The 22,713-nt window shown below is 39.7% G+C and overlaps 1 protein-coding gene across 1 annotated transcript; it reads left to right on the top strand.

Annotated features, from left to right (window-relative positions):
* Nucleotides 1-1,222: 1,222 nt before the first annotated feature.
* Nucleotides 1,223-21,826, top strand: sema3e (sema domain, immunoglobulin domain (Ig), short basic domain, secreted, (semaphorin) 3E). The gene is made up of 17 exons (XM_004553293.2): nt 1,223-2,393; nt 10,058-10,218; nt 12,715-12,774; nt 13,056-13,175; nt 14,738-14,831; nt 15,103-15,219; nt 15,868-16,010; nt 16,095-16,209; nt 16,639-16,708; nt 16,786-16,930; nt 17,255-17,480; nt 17,702-17,793; nt 18,211-18,252; nt 18,487-18,656; nt 19,028-19,098; nt 19,377-19,510; nt 19,814-21,826. The coding sequence occupies exons 1-17, from the start codon at nt 2,261-2,263 to the stop codon at nt 20,312-20,314; spliced, it is 2,394 nt and encodes a 797-aa protein (XP_004553350.1). The 5' UTR covers nt 1,223-2,260; the 3' UTR covers nt 20,315-21,826.
* Nucleotides 21,827-22,713: the final 887 nt, after the last annotated feature.

The raw sequence follows: 22,713 nt of genomic DNA, 5'->3' as shown, positions 1-22,713 counted from the left end.
CCAGGCAATGAAATAACAGAGATAGTATATGTTACAAGACCTCCATATACATACAAAGTCCTTCTGTTCTGCAGGGAACAGGTGCAACGTGGGAGTGTAGTCATGATATCCTAGGGTGGTGAAGGGGCGTGGGGTTGCTGGTGCAGCTGCCACGTACAGCCTAATGCAATCATTTCTGTGACTGCATGTCTTTTAATTGCTATTTGTTGATGAGGACATTTTTATAGAATCTGTAATGTTAACACTACTGTATGTGCTGTTTTCAAGCTTTCTTTCTAATTACTAAGTCACATTTGTTTGTTTTGCACTCCCCTTTTTGCTGCTGTTAATTGACTCGGGGATCTCAAATATGAATGAGTACTGTCACTGGGAAATGTACTCATTAAATCCCTGCTTCACAAATTGAAAAGCAATGCAAAGCAGACACAGATTTGAGAATAACAAAACAAATTTATTTTCTTTTTTTCTGTAGTGACTGATGGGTTACTTGGGGTGCTAAGCATGGATCAGCATGACTTAATGTTGATGTCAACACACTGCCATGAGAAAGAACAGAGAAAAACAGATGTATTTCAGAGAGGTTCACAGAAGACAGATATAGATCTGCTCCAGTGGATTGACGTCTATGTTATTTTCTTGAAGGGTATCTGCAGATTCAGTAATGACTCCAATCTCTTCTTGTACTTATTTTTGCGTGTTTCAGTAAGTTTTTGCATGTGTTTGCAAAACATGTTCAGTCAATCTTTTCCACAATGCTGACAAGACCTGGATACCTCAACTTAAACACCGTAACAGATACACAAGGGCTGCGGGAACCTGGGATAGAAATTAACTTTAGACAGACTACAGAAACAAAAGTCCTGGTAGGATAAATCAGAGAAGACGGTGCAGCATACACTAATAACAAGGTTTTAAAGAACTGATGAGTTTGATGGATGGGGAGGAAGATAAAAAGAAAGAGAACCTAAGCAAGAAAGGAAAAATCTTCATGAAAGGAACCTTGTACATGGAAACCCATGGTAACAGTGGTAATGACTATCCACATGGAAACAAGCACAAAGAGGGAAATAATTGAAAATGAAAAGAAGTGCCAGTTAACCTTGGCTGTGGTCCATATTAATGCAGAAGGGGCAGGAGCCAAATGAAGGTAGTGAAGGAGTAGAGCAAGGGTAGAGAAGAAGTGGGGGTAGTCTGTAGAGTGACATTAGAGGAGGGGAAGTCTGCCTGGGAGACACACTGCACTTAATCCAGCTGCCTGGGAGGGAAAGACAGATCCTGAGGCAGTTTAGAGGAAGGAGCAGGCAATTTTCAGCCCTTCTATCTGATACAAACTCAGTCCATTTCTAACCACACACACACAGGCTTTTACTCAAACACACCACACTGTGGCAGGTGGCCTCTGCCCAGATCAGTAGCTGTGGTAGAAACCATCTCAAGTGACTGACAGAGGTTTCAACTGAGGTTTGGAGCCTCCCTGACTGAGCGTGAGCAGAGTTAGGAGCTGGAGCTTTACTTTCTTTCCTAGTGCAGAGAGACCGCACGTCAGGCACGAGGCTCTCCACTCCTCCCCTCTTCTACTCATCCTTTGCTTGGGCTCTCGTCCAGAGAATGACTGGCTCCAGTGGACCCAAGAGGAGGAACACAGACTGAAGACAGAGCACACCAGCTCCAGCTCCAGATCTGCCTGTCTGCCCTCCTACTGGGATAGACTTATACACTGAGGTTTTACAAATTAGCATCTACACCTTTGTGGGATTCATAGATCTGATTTTTCTACCTTCTTTTCATTCATCACATCAGAAAGAGTGGATCTAAGCTGTTCATACAGACAGACAAAAAAAAACCAGACGGACTGACATATGGACAGAGGACAGTGAGCACTGCGGCGTGAATGTGGCAAGTGGACTTCTCTTCTCCCTGGTTACTAAAACCAAACAAGGATAATACCCAAAGCACTACCCTGTCCACAGAGGTAGTGGGTGGATGCAGCTTTCAGTCGACTGCTATAGGGGAAAGCAGGGGCTATATAGAAGCTGCAGAGATACACTGAGCCAATTCACATTGTTTTGATCATTAGAAAATGGACTGCTACCTCCAAGCAAGCTCTTGTTGGATTGTTATATTAAAGATTGTATCTTACTGAACAGTATTTGCAGAACGCTGCTGAGCAAACACCTGTGGGCAATTTCTTTTTTCCAAAGACCTCGGAGGCTACGTTGAGACTCTGGACTTGCATGGCTTCTAAATAGGCAAATGTAGAATGTTTATGTCAATGATGATGGTAGAGTGCATACGGACTGTGTATCTCTCACTGATGCTGCTGTATATTGCTCTGCTGGGCATGACACACACAGCACACAGCATCAACCCAAGGATACGTCTCTCCAACAAAGGTAAGAAATATCTAATGTGTGTTTCTTTTCATTTATTTTGTCAATAAATATTTATATAGCATGCTTTAAAATGCTTCCTGTGCTTCATTAATATAGAGACAATTTGATTTTTTTGACACTGTCAAAAATTAATCAGCGCACTTTGATTTTTCTGCACAGACTAATAACTGGAAATTGGAAATGAGACAGGTATAATGCAAAATCATTGTCCATACTTAATAGACTTCTGCTCTCTGCCAGTAGTGACTGTAGCATAGTTGATGACTGCACTAAAAATTTAATAGCTAATGTTAGTTTTTATACAGTTTTAAAGCATTATAGTTTCCTGCAGAAAATATGCATAAAGTTATACATAAGCAATGAAATGATGCATCAAATGCTCAGTGAAAAAATAGTGAAGTTAAAAAAAGTGCTATTCTTTGGACGTGAGTTCAGGATGCTGTTAGTTATCATTACCGTGTAATGAGATGTTTATTGAAGATTTATGTTTTAACCTGGCACTGCGCAGCGTTGGCTCAGGGAAGACTTTGGGAAGTGCACCCTTTTTTTCACCCACTGTTGATATGTAAGGAGCCTCCTTGTAGTTTGTTTTGGTGCCCCAGCCATGGTGGTTGAGAATCTAAAATGTGGCTTTCTCTCATGCTATACTGGTGGTGTGATGGAAACGTTGTTTATTTCTTTTCTTGGTGCACGGGAATGTGCGTGCGTGCACGTGCCAGTTAAAGTGTGTGTGGGAGTTTGCAATGCCCTGGTATGTAGACTGATTTTTGTGTATCTCTTAGACAATAATGAGGGTTTTATCTTTGCAGATAAAACTCTTGAGTAAACACTGGCCTTTTCTCACAGTTTCTTTGATCTCTACAGCAACAGAAGGTGATGATTTCACATAAGCCTGTTAGTCATGGTTGAAAATAGGTGTGGAATTTGGATGGTCAATAACTCCAAAATACGTGTTTGGACTCAGTTATGAAAGCTGACAAGTCTGGTTCATCAGTAAGAGGGTGTGCTGTTTTATGATATGTACTGCACGCGTTATTTTTCTCGTCTTTGCTCATGTGTCAGCAATAGCACAATAACTTACAATGAAAAGTAAGGCAAAGTTCGCACCAAAACAAATGTTAGAAAATCACCACTGATATGCTTAGTCACAAAAAGTAGGTATTAATTATGATTGTTACTTTCGGTTCATTAATTGCCCAAGGGGCGAGCTGAGACACTCACTGACATACCACCTAGCACTCTTTCTTCCTCTCTCTCTCTCTCGCTACATGCTCTGGCTAGCACAGGGGAGCTTGAAATGGCTGCAGTTGGATCCTATCATTATGGAATGAAAAACATCTAAGTCCTAATTTATGCCTCATGGGCTGTTCTGTCAGTGATTTTTTGCACACACCCTAAACTCACACATATGCATAAACAAAGAGAGACACATGTACCGGAGAAAGAAATTCTGTAAATTCTTCACACACTGACAATTTGAATGCAGTTCAGGAAGATGGAAAGAGATGGATGTGGTTTTACTAACCTATTCCTAGAAGTATGACCATATTATCATAACATTTGGTATCAAAGCAGGTTAGAAAAACTAAATTCTTCTATTTAAGAGAAGGTTTAATAATGAGAAAGAAAATATTATAATATCAATAATGAAATACTTGTATTCTGCTTTTGGTTAGATGGGCCGATCCATGATGTGGGATCAATAGAAAGCTCAATAAATGAACAGGTCAAATTTCCAGAGTTTGTGAGATTGAATTCCTCTGGGCCCATTACCATGTGTTTTAAAGATGGCATTACTGCCATACAGTATGGACCTCTCTGCGCTTTTATGTGAGCCATACTTTGCACGTTTTATGGCAGAATTATTCACTATTTCTTTTTTTGATCTTTTCCCAATGTTCTTTTCGAGACTTCTGTTCCAGTGAAGACCTCTTTAAATGCATTTAATTCACTTTAATCCCACTCATTCTTTCATGTGCTTACACATCCAGTTAACTCCGAGCTGTTACCTAAATCATATGGTGTATCGAGTTACAAACACAGACTCTGTGCTGTTTGACCGTAATCTTCTGCTGCAAAGATTTAAAAGACTTTAAAAATAACATAAAGATGTTAATGCATCTCAGTTGCTTGGGCTTTTGCCCAATAAAACCCCCTAAGTCTTGGACTATAGCACAGAAAGCCCCCATTAGCGAGATATGCTGACCATAAAACAAAAATAAAAAGATACTGTTTGTTTTGAAATTTTCGGCCACAGAGCCATGCAGTTTGGATTTGCATCATTCAAGGTGCTTGGCAGCAGGTTGTTTTTTCAGCTCTCCAGGACTGTGAAGTGAAATGAGCTCTTCCTTTAGGACAGCCATCAATTTTGCTGCTAATGAAGCTGTTGCACAGCTAGCATGTTGACAGGCTGCAGATAGGTGGTCAGACTTAGATGTATTCTGCTGCTTCCTCAGCACTTTCATCATACTTGGCCTAAGCTGCTGAGAGTTTGATGCAGCAGATTTCATAGTTTGCATAGTTCTAATGACCCAGCTGGAAAAAAAAAGTCACACCCAGAAACGTGTGCATTTAATTTATGAACAAATTGGAACAATAAATTGCTTGTTTAGCAAAGCTAAAACATCACTTTCTCCTGCCACATAATAGATACCTACACAGAACAGTAAAAAAAAAGGAAGAAAAATAATGACCATTTTAAAATAATTAAATTGACCAGGAATTTCCTCAGTCGTCTGCCAAGGACACGTTTTCACTAAAGCTGTAAGCATTTAGTAACAAAAATATTTTAATGCAGCGAGTCAATAAAGGGGAAAAAGGTGTTCTGGCAAGGTTAAAATCATACTGCATACCGCTTATATAAATAAACAGATGCACTTTCTTTATTTTGTCCAATTGGAAACTTCAAGAGAAAGAAAGTTTAAAAAAAACAACAAAAAACAACAACTTGTGAGCTGAATTTCATCATTTACTATTTCTTTCACACGAGTGAGCAAAACATGCTTTTTATTAAAGAAACGTTACAGTGTAGGTATAGATAAGTAAATACACTGGTCGAGAAATACAAAGCTTGTGCTTAGCATTGCCTTTCTTCAGTAGAAACTGTAAAACTGTGTGATTTGAGCAGAGGCAGCAGAGGTGCAAGCATCTGTGAGCACAGGTAGCAATTACTCATGTCCTTTGAAACTATAATTTTAGAGGTGCCACTCCAGACAAGAAAAAGCTTTTTCTGTGTACTTTACAATCTTGAAATGATGAATATGTGGGTGACTTTCATCTGGGGCTAAGATGGAAAACACCAGTGTGACTCTAGATGTGTTTACCTCAAAAGAAATGGGGATTTTTGCTTGTTTTTTCTACTTACATATAATGTGTTAAGTGAGGAGTCCCATTATGTTTCTTGCCTCTGTGTGTGAAGAGGCCTATAATTAGCATTTACCACACTGCATCGCGGTCACAGCACAAGTCATACTGTAGACCTTAAATCAAACAGCTAGAAAATGAAGGGAATGGTGGCGTAAATCACACCTTTTAGGCTAGCACAGGAAAAGGGATCATCTTTCAGCCTTCTCCAGTCGCCTCTACAATCACCCTTCTCATATTCTCATTTTGTGTGTGTACATCTCACCATCATTTTTTTTCACCCATTGTGTTATGTATGTGTTCTCTGGTTCATTAATGAGATGTCCAGAGGGGAAGGCAGCTGGTGAAACTCTAATATCCTTTCTGACCTTTTTGCAGTGAAGGGAGCATGAAGACTAGGTGAGTTAAGTTTGTAACAGAGAAGCATAGATAGGACAAAAATGGTGCCTCTGTAGAGTCTAAGCTGCAATGATATTACAAGGGAGGAGGATGAAGGATAGCAAAAGTGATGGATTCATTGTGGATATTGTTTGTTGTAGGCTGGTGCATCAAAGAGAGTAAATAACAGGAAAGGTCTCTCTTATTTCACTCTGCCAGCTTTTGGGGGGAAAATAAGAAGAGAGGAGAACTGTAATAAATGGTTTCACACAATATTGATCCAAAGCGTTTTTAATGTCCCCAGCTAATTATATGCAGCTAATTATGTTCAAAAGAGTGAGTGTCCACAGCCATCTGTAAAGCACATTGGATGCTCTGTCATGGTTTGGGGATGCATTTCAGCCAGTGGTGTTGGAGAGCTTAGCAAATTTTTCAACACAACCTTGAAAAAAGTCTTGAAAAACTCCATATACACCACATATCTAGTATGATTCAATAAATCGCTAGTGTGGCTAAAGACTTGTGGACAGTACTGCATTCACCGTGCTGGAATTGACATTGAAATCAGTTTGTACATTCTGGTCCTTTAACATACAGCGCCGATATACATCAAGTTATCCAGTAAGTCCTTCATTTTTATCTCAGAGGCCACATAGCCTACTTCATATATGACTGAAGGAGTAACAGATGGGGACAGGCTTTAATTACATGTCAGTCAAAGACGGCACAGTGATATATTCACAAACCTTGCAAAGAGATGAAGTACGTATGAGGTGTATGTATCTGCTTGCCTTTTGATGTGGTTTTTATCTTTTATCTTATCTTAATTTATAACTTTATTCAGGAAACATACTTGCACTCTTGTCATTACAGAGAAGCACACTCTGTCTCACCCTCCACAGACACACCATGTGGGTTTCATTTTGCTCTGTGACATCATTCCCCCTCACACAAGGGAATATAGAAACACAAGGCTGTATACCGATAATGGCATAACACCACAGTTCTTCTGCTCCTGACCCCACCCCCAGGAGTTCTGCAGTCTCACTCAGGCTTTCAGGAGAACAGACCCCCTTCTCATTTTTTTTTACCCTTTAACAGTTCACTTCAATAATTCTCTTTGTTTCTGTTCCTGCACAAGTCCCATTACTCAGTGTAATACGCGTAAGCTTATTTTGCTGGAAATACGAGCCTGTCTACCTCAAGTTTAGGTTAAATGTGTGCTTAGTCCTTGGCAATATACAAAATTATGATAGATACTTTAATTTGTGTTTTTAAGTTTCCAGGGGAATGTTCTTTTTTTCTCCATGATCTCCTGTGTGCAGTTACCTTGGTTTATGTGGCCATAGATGAAATGCTGCTAAAGTACTGCTGCACACTTGGAGACACACGCATACACATACTGTATCCCCTCATACAGCAAAACAGTATTTCCATACATGGATAAAGAAGAGATGACAAAGTTTATTTTGATTTCATCACATCAAATCTCCTTAAACATCTATCAGCACTCCTCAGACAACCGATGAAAGTGTGTGCCTTGTGGGAGTCCATTTTCTTTGTGTCTGTCATTTGAAGTGGGATCACAGTAGGGCCATGTGTCTCTTTGGCAAAGTTGCTGGTAGAGAAACACCCTCTTCCTCCTTCCAACTACTTAGCTGTTGGCTAAGGAGCTGTCACTGGCTGCAGATGGTGAGAGAGCGAGAGAGAGACAGAGAGAAGTGTGGAGAATTGTGGAAATCCCCCCATTCCTTTATTCAGCCAGTGGGGTGGCATGCACTTATAATAACAGAGGAGAAATCTTTAAACAACTCCTCTGAAACATCCTTCAGTTCATCTGTATAATCAGAAGATCCACTGATTGTATTTTTGTAACTTCAACTGTAATTATAACATTTTTTATATGTGATTATAGGTTTTTAGAACTTGCATTTTTGCATTTCCTTTTCTTTTTCTTTCTTCAAATGAACATTGCTTACTGTAAAAACATTCCAGTTCAAAAGAGGTGAACACCATATATCTACAATGTAACAAACAAATCTACACAATTAAATGTAAGTTTATTTGCAGTTTTTCTTGTGTGTGTGTGAGAGAGAGAGACTCCTACAGGTCTATCTTAGTGCCTTGTTATGTGCATGTGTCCATATAAATCAGCTGCAACTCATCTTTATTGACATAGACAAGTGAAAAGCAGATCGAAAAATGGGTTTGACTTACACACTGTTTATTCCATCATTTTAAATTGCCCTGTAAGTCAGTCATCTAAGTGAGTAGCTGCAAATTTGACATCACAAGAAAAAAGAAAGAGCTGATTGAAAGCCAGTGTTAGAGGATTGTGCTCAATGCAAGTCCAGCTTAGCACAGAGGGATTAAGGAGATAAAAAATCTGCATGTGAGTGACACAAAAACTGAAAGAATTCCGTGTATGTGTGGTGGGGGCTGTCTGTATGTGTATGTGTGTGGATTAGATAATTACAGGAAGCATGTCTGAGCCTTGGCAGAACACCACTGCCACTCTCCGTCTCTGCCACCTAACCACCAAAGATTTAATTCTACTCAAACAAACTGTCACTTGTCTCCAACGCAGAAATCTTAATAGCAACAAAACATACACAATCACCCATTCCTCTGTGGATACCTAATCCTATTTTAAACAAATAAAACTTTCCACGGAGTGGAGTACTGTTGCCAAGAGTGATCTGCAAAATAGGATAAACACTCTCTCCTCCTATCTTGGAGATCGAGTATCACTAAAAATATACAGCGCCTAGAAAAACAAATCATACAATTACCCCCTGCAGCCCTGGCACGTAGAGGCACCTCAGTATTGTTTTAAATAGTCCAAAGGCTGGTACAGTAATATGATTAAGTAGGTTATTTTTTTTTTCTCTTCTTTCAAAAGGAGTTTGATGTACAGTGTGAAGATGAACTACCATTTTCATGAAAAGTAGGACGAATAAATGTTTTGGGTTTTTTTCACAAATTCTAGCTTGTCTGGTTGGCTTGACCTAAGGTCTCAAAAAGCACCATTAACACACACCAGATCCTCTTTCTTCCTTTACGAGGGCACCTAGCCCAACCGATCATGTGTTAATGAAAGGTTTTTCAGGCCAGTGGAACCCAGAGGAAGTGCATGCCTCTGGAAGTCTGGGACTTAGTTTAAATCCCTCTCCCCCAGTCTTTCATGAAGATTACAGAGAGCAGGTATGGTGGGGCAGCCTGCCAAGCTCAATCTCAGGTGTGCATGTGCATGGGTGGTATTTGTGATGCAAACCGTGTTTGCTGGTGCGTTTATGTTTATATAAAATGACATGCATGTGATGGTCCACTGCCTCCTTTTTAGAATAAGATTTCAAATCACCTAAAGTAAAACTGACAGGGAGTGGCAGCTCATCTAAACTAATGGCTGATAAGGAGCCAGTTCGCTTTCCTGTCTGACAAAACTGCTTCCTCTCAGTACAAGAAACCATAGCCTAGTGCAACTCAAATGACCCTTCTATTATACAAAAGATTACTTCCTGAATCGTTTCAGCTTTTTTGCATTTTCGAGATGTAGCTAAAAAGAGTCATCTTCTAAGAAATCACTTATTTGTCATTTCTTTCAGATTTAGGGATGATAACCACTGTTGAAGTGAGATATAGGTATCACTGAGAAGGGAGACATAAGATGGAAAGATAACCTTTGCTGTCTGTGATTCTCATGAGGTTGGTATGAATCAAAAACACATGTTGCAATATGACCTTGGCCACTTGAGCAGTTGGACTTTAGGCACAGGTTTCTACAGTTGTTAGAAATCTCTTGAGGAAGGGTGTCTGGCTGAAATTGACTTTCACTACAGTCAAAAAGCTACATACATGTAAAGTATATCTAAATGTGTGCTGTGTTTATTATTGTAATCAATTTATTTGTATTGTCTATATAGAGCTTTGGCAGCTGAACAGGACTTGGGTGTTCCAGAAACATGGAGTGTCACTTCAACCCCAGACCATGCTGCTGGATGAGGGCCACGAGAGGCTTTATGTTGGTGCCAAGAATGCTCTGTTCTCTCTTAGCCTGGACCAGGTTAACACACACCATGCAGAGGTGAGCCTGGTTTCTTTCCTTCCTGTCAGCAACTGCGATATTTAGACCCATAAGTCTATAGACTAGCCAAAATGAATGTAAACGCTTCTTTATCCGGCATGGGTTCAAAATGATGAGCTAAATATGGAAATGAATAAATAAAGAGGACGTTTTTTAAAACTTACTGGAGAGCTACATAACAACAGGCACTGTAAGGTTAAGGGGTGAACACAAAAACAGATAAATTATTTAAAAGTTATAGAGACAAGAGGAGAGTGGGAGAAACAGACAAACCAGCAGGACTGACAAGGCCAAATGCTAATTGGGAACATTTGGAAACAATTCGAGAATGACAGAGGCGGCGATAAGAATGAGACAGGATGCAATTAACACATCTCCCCTTTCTCATTTCTGAATTTCTACATCCTCACCTCACATTGTCTGATGAGATGCGAGCAGAGGAGACAAAGAAGAGAGGAAGTGAAACAACAGGCATTTAACATAACGAGACAGCCTTGCTTCAGGGCCTCATTTTAAAGCAATGTCAATTAAATATGACGTTTGGCACAACTGCAATGCTTAGGCATCAATAAATTGTTTTGTTATAACTTAACTTCTGCTAGTTTTAATTATAATCACAGAATGGCACAATATGACAATATAAAGCTCAGTAAGAAGAGATCAATTGGAAGAACTGAACATGATTTACGGAGACAGACAAATGAATGTATTTTGCGATTAGACTCAGATGACCCATGATGGCAGAATGGAATCCCAGCTGTGATAGGATTTAGAACAGGACCCCTGAAGTCTAGTGGTGGTGAAGATGAAGACTCAGACTTGAATAGTGTTCTGGCTGAAGTGTCTGAGGTGGAGGTGGGGAGGAGGTGGGCTGCGCAAAAGACAGTCTGAAAGGGAGAGCGATGGAGAGCACAGATTTAAACTATGGCTGGCTCAAAGCGGGCAGGTGAGAAGATGAATGGTAAATGGCCTGCATTTGTATAGCGCTTTACTCAGTCCCTAAGGACCCCAAAGCACTTCACACTACATTCAGTCATTCACAATGGCACACTACATTGTAGCCACAGCAGCCCTGGGGCGCACTGACAGAGGCAAGGCTGCCAGACACTGGCGCCACCGGGCCCTCTGACCGCCACCAGTAGGCAAACATGGGGTTAGTATCTTGCCCAAGAACATTTGGCATGCAGCCAGGAGGCAGCCTGGGATCGAACCACCAACCTTCTGATTAGTGGCTGACCTGCTCTGCCACCTGAGCTACAGCCACCCCATGGACTAGAGTAACGATGTCAGTTGTAAGACTGGCAGTGTGGGAAAACGGTAGACAGGTAAAAAGAAAAGCAGCCGAACACCCAGCAAAGCAGACACATGAGTGATTACAGCTTCCTTATTCCTTCCTTATTGAACTTACACATAAGCTTCATAAAGTTTAAACATGCAGTGGATCATCACAAATGCTTAATCAACAAATGAATATAAATAGCACTTGAATAGTTGTTTCAAAACTTCTCCTCCCACCTTGGTTTGTATATTCAAGCCATGTGTCATGCCTCTTTTTTACAATGAGGGTGAAAACATTTCTACAGAGAGTACACCTTTTCATCTTTGATTTTTTTCCCTTCTAGCAAGATTGCTCTCTGCTCTGGACTCCAGATGCATTTTAGGAATTAAGACATCTTTCAGCGTGGTGTGCTGAAATTGATTTCAGTCTCAGACAGGTGGACGGTCAACAAAGGAGATGAAAAAAGCGTATTAAGTAACAACAAAGACTCGGTTCCAGTCTTGCTGGCGGAGCTATGAGCAGGGATGGTGAACAGGTGTATCCCTTTCACCCGCAATGTATGACAGAGTCTTGACGTTAAATATATAAATCATGGTAAAAGCAGGAGAGAAGTCACTGGTTATGATATATGATCAAGTGCATGATCAAAGTTTCGACTCTTCATGAATTCTAGGCGTAATAATGAAAAAGAAAGATATTTTTTGACATTCTTACCACATTTCTCTTACAGTCTCCTAAAATTAAAAGCAAACATATATATATATATATATATATGTTGTCATGGAAACAGTTATGCTCATGAAGACATCATAAAATATAGTGGGGGGTTATTACAAAACAATGGACATATGTTGCAGATGTACCACATGCAGGGTTTAATTGCAAAGTGGTTTAAAATTATAGTTTTGAAGCATGAAATGCTTGCTTTTCCAACTCCTCTTTCACGATTGATCTTCCTTGCTTTCTTCTTTTCTTATATGTCATGTGGGAGGGACTAAGATGAGGGTAGAGAGAGAAGAAGCAAATTTAAGATGTGCAAACCGAGAAATGAGAAAACGGGAGAGAAACTGAAGACACAGGGAAAAAGAACACACTCAGATACATCAATCATTGACAGAAGACAGGAAAAGACACATCAGTGGCCATAACAATTCTTTTGTGTGATATTTAAAGAGTGTAAAGAGTAAATGTGGAGGGACAATTGTGCTGTGTTTCAGATCCAGTGGGCCAGTACAGACTATCAGGTGGAGGAATGTCTCATGAAAGGGAGGGAAAAGGTAAGGCTTCTGCAATAAAATATGACTGAATATACAGATGGTTATGTTCTTTGCTATAACTTGTTGTTATTATTATTGTTAACAGTAAGCACTAATGACCAGCTGAATATTTATTGGCCTGATATGTATATGATTATGAACCTGAACATGCTTTATCAATATTATTAATGATCCAGAAACACCCTGGCATGTTTCCATTGCCCATTTTTCACTGTTTGGTCCCAGTGTAAAAGAACAACTCCCTACCGACTTTACCTTCATCCTTGTAATTCCTCCAACAGCAAGAGTGTGCAAACTACATAAAGGTCTTACAACAGTACAACCAGACCCATCTGTTGGCCTGTGGAACAGGAGCCTTCAACCCTATCTGTGCTGCGGTCAGAGTTGGGCATACATGGCAGGTGAGCCCAGAAGAAAGAACCATACAATGCCATACCATACCACTAAGGCTGACTAAAGTGCTGTACAATCACACCAAACATAAAAGACAAACTCAGGTCAAACGGTAAAAGATACAGAAAAAAAAACAAAAAAACAACAACAATCATTTTAGGTACCAAAAGTTTAAAAAACTTAATTTCAGACACTTCAAGGTCAAACAGAATTGTGAATTATGATCTTTAGTTCTGTTACATCATTCTAATTATTCACTTTCAATATTTATACTAAAAAAAGATGTTGGATTGGTTAATGGTGGATTTCACAACGAGGTACTGGCATCAAAATGAGCAACTAATCCCAGGTTCTTTACTCTTAATCCTACCCCTTATGATGGATATGAACATGAAGTGTTTTGATAAAGTTTCAGCCCTGGGTCTGCTCTGCTGTAAAAACACTGCACATGCTGCTGTAGATGTAAAGCTTTGGTTTTGGAGAGCATAAGGCTTTGTGCATGTGAGCGTCCATGTGGACACTCTCTGCTTATAAATTTAGTGAGCAGAAGGAATAAGGTTTCCGCCCTGCATTCCAGCACTTGTCCAGTAGGTCAACCAAGCCAGGGATAGCTTCCAGGCAGGAACCACACTCAGTCATCACTCAGGTCATTGGAATGCTCATAGCTGAGCACACAACTCAGATATGGCTGATTTATGTAAGCACAGAAAACTTACATGCCAAATTGCCTCCCGAAATCATACATGTAGTACTTGAGATTGTATTCAGTCTTTAGTTACCTTTAATTTTGATCTTATTAATGTATACACTAGGAAAACCAAGATTAATAGATACTATTGAAATCGATTATGCCAACCAATGGCCAATCAACGTAATATCAGGTGGCTTAGATGTTTCAATAAAAGCACAAATCACATACCAAAGTACAGACTGGAAGTAATATTGATTAGATGTATTTTTGCTCTTTTCCATTTAGTTTTGATAGGCCACTTCTTATGATGAATGAGTTTAACCCCAGAACTGGCTTCTGTTACAGTCATGCGTAGGGGGGTAGTCACCTCACAGCAGGGTTCTGTGGCTGCACATAAATCACTGCAGTATATGACATCTCCCCTGGACTGCCATTGACTGTTAAAATCACTGGTGGCCCACAGCATGTGAGCTGTGGTTCTATAGGGAGTTCAGATCTGTATTTGTAAGCATGTGTGGGTCTGTTTGTGTGTGCATACTTCAGCTGTTAGCATCTGAACGGTAAAAGTGGTGATCTCATTATGAAATAAGAGTAGAGAATAGCTGGTTATACCCATCCAGACAGAAGTCCTCCATTTGGTCATCCATCACTTGTTGTCTCATCTATCTTCCTCCCTCATTCTAATCCATCATTTTCTGATCTTTCCTTTCTGCAGTTCTTTTCGATTTATTCCTCTACACATCAGCTTAAGGGATTTGCTTAGGTGCTGTCAAAGCTTTTGCGCAGGAGTAACTCTTTAGTGTGTGTTTGTGGCCCTGTTTTGTGAATCCCTGTGAAAATAACTACACATATATCAAAGTGTTTGCATGTTTTCCTCAGGACAGGCTGTTTGCTCTTGAAGAAGAGAGCATTACAAGTGGCAGAGGACGAAGTCCATATGACCCCAACAGTTCCTGCACATCAGCGTTATCCAGTAAGAACTGCTCAACTTACCACTCAACACCTCCCCATCTGAGGTTAAAAGATAAAGGCTCAGTTGTGAAATAACCATGTTTTCATTTTAGTTCCATGGTAAAGCATGTAAATCTCCTCTGGCCAGTAAACACTGCCACCTTGTGGTCTTTTTATTTAATTTATTTTAATAAATAATTATACTTTGTATAGTTTTAATCACATTAAAAGAAACTGCTGTTATTTTTTTAATAGCACTGTTGTTACTTTGTGTCTGTCCATGTGTACATTAGGAGGAGAGCTTTATATTGGCCTCTACACTGACTACTGGGAGAACGATGGTGCTTTGTGTCGACTTAACAACCAGACCTACACACGCACAGAAAGAAACGACAGATCCCAGCTAAATGGTTGGTGTACATTACAGGATTGTAATAACATGTCCTTATTAATGCGAAGGGCAAATATGTCCATATGGCGTGGCAGTGCAAACTGTGACCTCCTACTCGTGTCGAATGTGACGTTAACTATCTGGCACACATGTTTCTTCTCAAACATAGCTTCAAGGCTTATAATCATGTTAAAAAAGATGCTCATGATTTACACTACATAATTAAAGTCAATATACACTGATTAGCCACAACATCAAAACCAGCTGCCTGGGTGTCCTGTGGTTTTGGCTCATGAGCATTTGCAGCAAATGCACTGGGTCCACTAGTTTGTGTGGTAGGGCCTCTTGATCTGACTTGCGCCGGCATGTGCCACAGGTACTCAATCTCAGTTGGACCTCCAGAGTTTAGGGGCATGCACTCTTTGTTGTATTGTTAGACACTTTTGCTGGGGAGGTGCACTGAAGTCATTTTTATGGTGTGGGAGGGGTTTTATTGTTGTGGCTGATCAGTGTAACTGTGCTAATTAGTACTAGCTTTGAGATTTTTTCATATTTATTATATGTTTTCTTAATAAATGATATATTCACATTTATTTTCCTAAAAAAATGTTCATATAACACTTTTTTTTTATGTTTCATTGTATGCAACTAATTCTTCTTCCTACAGAACCCAAATTTGTTGGGTCTGCAGTTATACCTGACAATGATGACAGAGGTGATGATAAAGTTTACTTCTTCTTCACTGAGCGAGAGATGGATGCCGAAGGTGTGACCAAGGCCGTTTATTCCCGTATTGGACGGGTCTGTGCGGTGAGAACACTACAGAAACAAAATCCAACCAAAATGTTTATACTGACCGTGACATTAAAACCTATACATGCCTTTATCTCTCAGAATGACCAAGGAGGACAGAGGATGCTGGTGAACAGATGGACCTCCTTCCTGAAAACTCGTCTGATCTGCTCTGTGGCTGGACCCAATGGCATCGATACGCATTTTGATGAGCTCGGTAAAGAAACAACAAAGCCTTACAAGCCACGTTATCTAATGATTGCTTTTTTCTTCTTCTTCTTTTTATATCGCACCCATCCACATTTACAAGTTTCAGATGTTCATCACATCTTGTGTCAATGTCTCATTCATTACTGCTGCCTTTGCCACACAAACCATCCCATTTAGAGGGAAAAATGTGATTAATGAGACATCATGAGAATAAATGAACAACTCCCACTGCTTTACTGGAGATGTCAAAGATGCATTAAAGGCACATCTAACCATCTGCATGAAAAAAAAACCTTTCTCTAAAATTTTGAACTAAATTTTAATGCCAGCATGCTAACATACTCAGAATGGCAATGATAAGAGACAAAAAAATGTCAGCTTCATGTGTGCTCAACAATATACACACTAAATCTAAATGATACATTTTGTGTTTCAGAGGACGTGTTTGTGCTCAACAACAAGGATGAGAAAAACCCAGAAGTCTTTTGCCTCTTTAGCACAACAAGGTGAGAAATGAGATGTCAGCATTTCATTAAAGAATTTCGCTCTCTATCAAATTTACTGATGAACCCTTTCTTTGTAGTACGGTGTTTAAAGGTTATGCAGTCTGTGTCTATCACATGGATGACATCAGAGCAGCCTTCAATGGGCCTTTCGCCTTCAGAGAGAGACCTGAGCATCACTGGACACCTTATGAGGACAGAGTCCCCTATCCTCGACCTGGATCTGTGAGACCCAAATTTGAAATAAATCACGTTTATGTGATTTAATTAACAGTTTCACCAGCATTGTTTATCGAGGGCACTCTCCTATTCTCACATCCAGTCTGTGTTCAGAGCGGATGTCCTTTAAAATACAGAGTGCTGAAAGAATGCAGAGCAGTGTCAGTGAATGTCAGCACTGTTGTGGCTACCTTAGCAGGTCATGCCAGGGCAGTTTGAGCATGACTAATGCGTGTCAGCTTTTTTCTTTTCAACTTATGCAGTGAGGAAGCAATAAATAGTCTTTGCTTATCTTTGTCCCATCCTCTTCTCTATTTGCTTACATCACAGTGTGCCAGTAAAGTGAACGGTGGTGGCTTCTCCAGCTCTAAGGAGTTCCCTGATGAGGTCCTGCGTTTTTTGCGTTCTCACCCAGTGATGTATAATCCAGTCCTTCCGCAACATCATAGACCAGTCCTATTACAGACAGAACCAGGCAGAAGAAAGTTGACCCAGATTGCAGTTGACAGAGTCCAAGCCCAAGATGGACACTACCACGTTCTTTACATTGGCACAGGTATAGGCACTGTACTGGACTGCATAAATCCATGCAAAACGTGCAAGTAATGAGTATTTCATCAAAAAAGACACCAAGGAAATTTAATAGGTGTTCTGTAAAAACAAATACAAAGTCATTGCATAAATAGTTTTAAAACAACATTTTCTTACCATTTCACACATAACTTGTTTGTTTGCTTTTGTTTGCAGAAGTATAATGTTTATCTCTCCTTCTGTTAGATGACTCAGTGGTGTTGAAATTTATCACCATCTACAACAAAGACACAGATACTATGGAGGAGGTGCTGCTGGAAGAGCTAGAAGTTTTCAGGGTACCATATTTTTTTGCTCCAGAATGTGAAAGCAAAGTAGACTTTGTTCCCAAGTGAATTCTGCATTATAATACGTCCACACCATAATTCAGTTGCTGCAGCGACACCACGAGAGGATAATGATTTGCTGATTTTCTTGCTTTCGATCATCAGAAGAGTACAAGTGTGATTGTTCAACCTGACAGCTGAGAGATCTTCATTATAACATGAATACATTAGCTCTTCTCTACTAAGATCAGTTACATCTGAAAATTACTCAACAAGAAGTGGTTGCTGCTGTTTTCATTAAGAGCTGATTTGGTATGGACAGAAGAATGACAAGAGGCTTTCAGCTATGGTTTTTAATAGCATACAATGAACCAACCACTTATTCAGCTTTATTCTTAAATAACAGTAAAGTTTTTCCCTTTTTTGCAGGTAAAAACACCAGTGACAGAGATCCTAATATCACCTAAAAGGGTAAGACAATAATCTGAATAGTTATTTGTGTTACTAATGCAGTTCTGCAGTTCTCCTGTTTAGCCACAAGATGATAACATTGTGACAGTATGCATAACACTGTATTGACATGATCTGCATGATTGCCTGTGCGTTGTTAAGTAGATCTGAGGAAAAGACATAATGTATATACAAAGTCTCATTTTAATTAGCCTGCAAATCAATTCTAATGGACCACATTTTTTTGGTTCACAGCAACAGCTGTATGTTGGGTCAGAAGAGGGTTTGGCTCAGGTCAGACTGCATCAGTGTGACCTCTATGGTTCAGAATGTGCTGACTGTTGTCTGGCCAGAGATCCCTACTGTGCCTGGGATGGTATCACCTGCTCCAGATACTACCCTGCTGGAGTCTACCCCAGCAGGAGGTAACAGCATATATACACAGCCTTCAGTACAGGAGTCATTTTCTTTTTATCGCAAATGTCTGCAAGAGCTATCATCTGTTTGCACCTTTAATAGTAGACACCCCCTCGGGTTCCATTTCAGGATCTTGCACTGAAAGTCACAATGCTGTGAAGCTGGTTTCCCAAGTCATTATCACAGACACTGAGAGACATGCCAGCCAGATGTTATGTAATGCCAATCAGTATGCACTTGATCACCCTCTTCCTCTTTCCATCTTTCCTGCTCTCTTTTCCCCACGCTCACGTTCTCTCTGTCTTTCTTTTCACCCATCGCTTGCACTTTCATCACATGTTCAAAATTACTCTCTTTTTGCTTCTCTCTCACTTTTTAGCCGACGATTCAGGCGGCAGGATGTGCGCCATGGCAACGCTGTCCAGCTGTGCAATGGGCTGCAAATTGATGGTTAGTGTATAAAAGAACTGTGGGATGTGCATGTTTGTGTGGGTGTGCATGGCCACTTGCCTGTATTTACTAGAATATTAAAAATGTTGTCAGACAAATATGGTTACATGTTGCAAAAACCGTTTTTAAAAAAAACTATGTGATTGGTGCACTTGTGCTATAGCAAAAGAACAATGAACAATTCAATGTACATTTACCAACTAATGAAAGGTCAAAGCAGCTCAATGTCATTTTTCTTGCCTCACTATGTTTTATGATGTGTGCGTATTGGTGTGTAGATGAAAAATGGCACAGAGCTAAAGACAGGCTGGTGTACGGGGTGGAGAGCAATAGCACTTTATTGGAATGTGTCCCGCGATCACTTCAAGCCAAGGTCCTTTGGTTCTTCCAGAAAGGAGGGGAGAACCATCAGGTAAGTCTGATGCATGTTTAAAATACAACGAACATACTTGTATTAAGTATGTTATTGTGATAAACAAGTTGTCACATTTACTTAGATGACAAGGTCCATAGATTGTTACAGATTTAAATGCGTATATCTTACATTCCATCTAATTCAGTAGTGTAGAGAAAGTCAGAAAGGTTATATTCCTAAAAATCTTTTTAAAAAAGTCACTGAGTTAAGCATATTATTAAAATACTGACATTCTGTCAACCTAATTCATAAAATGACATCAGTGGCATAAAAAGTTGTTTTATCTCTTGCTTCATGTAGGTTCAAGGTGATGAACGAGTTGTTGTGACCTCACATGGGCTGCTGTTCTTACGTGTAAGAGGTTCAGATGCTGGTGTGTACGTATGTCAGACGGTGGAACACGGATATGTGCACACATTGCTACGTATCACTCTACATGTGCTCAGAGGAGAGAAGGTGGAATCAGCAATCCACATGGTCAATGATGGAGATGGGGCAAAAGCAGCGGCTTTGTGTCACTCTTCCATGGGTCCCCCACCACGCCCCAGCATCAGCCCCAAATCTCTGGCACCATCCCTGGCATCAGGCTCCCACTCCAGGCTGTGGTACAAGGAATTCCTCCAGCTGATTGGCTATGGGGATGCTCAAAAAGTGGAAGAGTACTGTGAGAGAGTGTGGTGCTCTGATAAGAAACGTAAAAAGACTAAAAAAAAGTATGTTCCTCTGGCAGGTGAGAAGAGAGTGAAAGGAAAGGGAGGGGAGAACTCCCACAGAGCTCCCAGGCACACCTTGGACACCTGAGGAGAGCAGAGACTCACTGCACATACATACATGCACTCATACACAGTCTAAAGGTCAGACTCGCTCAGTGTTTGCACCATGTAAAAGGTTTTCACTTTGCTTTCGACAAGAGCAGTACAAAAAAAAAGAGAGAAAAAGAACAGTAGCAAGCTGCCTCGCTGTTGTAGCTACATTCATTACTGAGTAGTTTGACTGTGTTGTTTCCTCTTGTTTAAAAAACACTGCCTTTTTTTTTTGTCGTATAAACTTATTTTTGGCGCCAATCAACATTACAAACTTAAGTGTCAGTATGGAGAAAGTGACCTGGAAGCATATGGACAACAGCAACATTGCTTCAAATCTGAAGAGACATGTGTTAATATCCGCTCCCTTGGATTGATCCAGCCTACCCCATCCCAGCTGTCAATTGAAGTGCACACAGAGGCTGCTTTACTTCTAATACAACGGTAAAATCCAGCAAACTCTTACGGCACCTACAGTGCCATGAGAGGGAACAACTGCCTTTTTACCTTATTTGTTACTACGGTAACTTATTTTCGTTTTGTTTTTTTTCTCTGAGTACTTTAGCTTTTTAGGTGTCATTAACTGGAGAATATGTTGTTTTTGAACAATGAAAAATAATTTGAGCATTATAATATTGCTATTTTGATTAGACTGCAGTCATGGCTTTGGGTTGTGTAGTTACAATGACCACAATACAAGGCGTGTTGTGATGCCACTGTTATTGATATTTGAGGCATGTTTCTGTTACAGTTGCACCCTTGATGAAAATAATTATTATCTAAGCACTTCTAAAAGTTTATACATTGGATGAAATGTGATCTTAGTAGTGGATCTCATTGTTGCTCTGTGTCTGCATTTATTATGTGTCTACTATTGTGATCAAATGTACCAACAGTATTGTGTGTATTGTATACTGTATTTATCTAAAATTCAGGGTGGTCCTTATGTGCATATCTGATAATTATAACTGTGTATTCCAAAAATGATTTATCCTTCTCCGCTTCCTGACCTGTTCGCCTTCTGTTTTCTCTCGTACTGTTTCTCTTTCCTCCTTTTGACACTCTTTAAAGCCACGTTATGATTTTGTTTCTCATGAGTGATGCTGTAGATGGGCTTTACCACAAACAGTAATGTACATCACCAAATTTCTCTGTGAAGAAAAACACCAAATAAATGATAGGGTCACTAGCCAAGCATATCATTAGCAAAACTGATGAGTCGGTATGTATATTCAATTTATCCTGGAATGACAAGAAAAGAAATGATCTTACAGTGAAGTATACACTGTAGTCGTGTGGTAATTACTCCAGAGGACCATATTTCTTCTTTATTATTTATTTCTTTTCTTTTTTACATTGTTTTGATCTTTATGGTATGTGATTAAAAAAAAATCCACTTTTCTATGTCAGGCCTTAATGTCACTTATCATTCACCTTGAGTATTCTTGATAAAATGTTGTGTCTGCTATACCCCCTATAAATTCTTGTCATTAAAAAAAGATGGACCATCCTTCCCTGGTGTCACCTCTGTGGTTAAGCAATCAATAATGGCAACGCATACTCCGAGTGTGTGTAACAGCATAAACACACAAACAGATGGAGAAAGTGGTTATGCAGTAGTAGTGATTAAAAAGACAAAACATATATATATATATATGTATGTATAATTTTTATAATAATCTACTATAATATAATATATGTTTATATTTATTTTACCTCTATTATTTCTCAGCAAATAGAACTTCTTTGTTTTAATATCAACATTAAAACAACTGAAATGATCACAGCAAGATTTTCCTATATTTTATTAAAAAGAAAGCACACCAAATGTACCGACAGTATTATGTGTATTGTATGCTGTATGTATATTGTATACTATTGTATGGCAGCACACCATCTGTCAGTTCTAAGGTTTTACATATCAGGGCATCATAAAAATCACCTGGTCCATAGCAGCATAGTAGGTCTTAAAATTTGGTAAGCAACACATGGCATATTACACTGTGCAATTATTTAATAAAAATTAAGCCAACATGCAGAAGAAGTGTGTGAAAAATTAGTACACCCTTACTGCTTCCGTAAAAATTGAGAGTAAGTAGCAGCCTGGTGCTTATGATCAAATGCACTTGATTGTCCTTAAGTGTGGGCACCTCTAGGAAAGCAGTTCTGACAGTTTGTTGGTCTGGAGCTTTTAGATTTACAAACATAATCAAAAGAAGGAAAGGGAATGGAAAGCAATGACCTTAAAGGAGCAACTATTGCCTCTGATCAATCTGGGAAGGGCTATGAGACCATTTCCAAGCTATCTGAAGTCCATCATTCTACAGTGAGAAAGACTGTTCACTAGCAGAAAACATTCAAGACGGGTGTCAATCTTCCCAGAGTGGACATCCCAGC

Source organism: Maylandia zebra, linkage group LG7 (genome assembly GCF_041146795.1).
Source record: "Maylandia zebra isolate NMK-2024a linkage group LG7, Mzebra_GT3a, whole genome shotgun sequence".
NCBI classification, from domain to species: Eukaryota; Metazoa; Chordata; class Actinopteri; order Cichliformes; family Cichlidae; genus Maylandia; species Maylandia zebra.
This window is presented reverse-complemented; position numbering and strand designations above follow the sequence as displayed.